The sequence below is a fragment of the Carlito syrichta genome, unplaced genomic scaffold (genome assembly GCF_000164805.1).
Source record: "Carlito syrichta isolate Samal-C Ts95f unplaced genomic scaffold, Tarsius_syrichta-2.0.1 Scaffold303991, whole genome shotgun sequence".
Taxonomy (NCBI): domain Eukaryota; kingdom Metazoa; phylum Chordata; class Mammalia; order Primates; family Tarsiidae; genus Carlito; species Carlito syrichta.
The window spans coordinates 532,870-533,942 of NW_007248087.1; the positions used below are offsets into that span (position 1 = coordinate 532,870).

Below are 1,073 nucleotides of genomic sequence, written 5' to 3' on the forward strand. Positions count from 1 at the left end.
TCCGCTCCCCTCTCCTCCCCTTCACACTCTGCCTCTTCCCCATGACGCCTCTCCCTCAGTCGGCTCCCCCGGGCCTCCTAAGCAGCCGTCAGCTCCAGGGCAGTGGCCAGGGGGACGGCGGCCCAGGGGCCCGTTCGGGAACAGTGTTGGTGGGCACAGCCCAGAGCGCACCGCGGGAGTGTCCCCTCCGGGTGGGGGGCCGTGCTGCCCTGGCTGGAATCTGCCGGTCAGCCCCCTCCTGGGAGCCGCCCCAGGGGCCAGTGTCACCCGAGTCTCTGGGGTACCGGGAGGGACTGTCCCCTTCCGTCGTGTTCCCCAGATGCTCCCAAGTTCCCGCTGGGCCGTGGCCACAGAGCCAGAGCCCGCGGTATGTCTTGGTGGCCGGGTTGAGCGGACGGTACGTGGAGTCTTTCAGGCTTGAGCGTTTCAGATTTCAGCACGTTGGCTTTACTATACGAAGTTTTAAAATGCTCTCCAGCGGCCAGAGACTTGGTCCGGAGGCCTGTCTCCTTGGCTTGGAGAGGCGGGTCCTCATTTGAAAAGTAGACACCTCGGCTGCCGGCATTTGAGGCTCTGGCTTCAGCCCCACGGGCTCGGGGACGCCTGAAAGCCCTCGAACCTCCCCACGGCCCTGGAGCCTTCCCTTCCTGAGGACCCCAGAGGACAGGGACCCTGACGTGCCTCCGAGGCTGCGTTCCGGGAGGATTCCCCGCAGGGACAGTGGCTGGCGCTGTGTGGGGCTCCCGGGTGGCCCCTCCACTCACGGGACGTCCTCGCTGCTCAAGCAGAGCCGGTTCCTTCAGCCAGGAGGGCGGTGCACCTGGCACATGCTGGCCCCCGTGGGCTGGCCGTGAGCGGAGTCCCTGCCGCCTGCCCGGTGGCCGAGTGAGGAGGTGCCCGGGCCCCAAGGGTCTCCACTCCCTCCCATTAGAGCCTGGCAGCCCGCTGGCTGGTCCCGCCGAGCCCCCTCGAGGGACCGGCTGCCCGCTGGGCGGCTGCCTGTGGGTCCCCGCCGCCCCCGTGGGGACGCAGGCCCTGGCTCCTGACCGCCCGTGTCCCGCTCAGGACTGGGC

At 69.0% G+C, this 1,073-nt stretch overlaps 2 protein-coding genes across 2 annotated transcripts in view; both read left to right on the top strand.

Moving 5' to 3' along the window:
* The window catches only part of MTSS1 (MTSS1, I-BAR domain containing), a 131,092-nt gene that overhangs the window by 125,319 nt on the left and 4,700 nt on the right, over nucleotides 1–1,073 (top strand). The window contains exons 12-15 of the mRNA XM_021713028.1: nucleotides 60–191; nucleotides 320–397; nucleotides 789–850; nucleotides 932–1,001. Coding sequence (XP_021568703.1) covers nucleotides 60–191; nucleotides 320–397; nucleotides 789–850; nucleotides 932–1,001 — 342 coding nt within the window. The remainder of the gene's footprint in view (nucleotides 1–59; nucleotides 192–319; nucleotides 398–788; nucleotides 851–931; nucleotides 1,002–1,073) is intronic.
* Nucleotides 1–1,073, top strand: part of TATDN1 (TatD DNase domain containing 1) — a 62,854-nt gene that overhangs the window by 7,627 nt on the left and 54,154 nt on the right. The gene's annotated exons all lie outside the window — the stretch shown is intronic.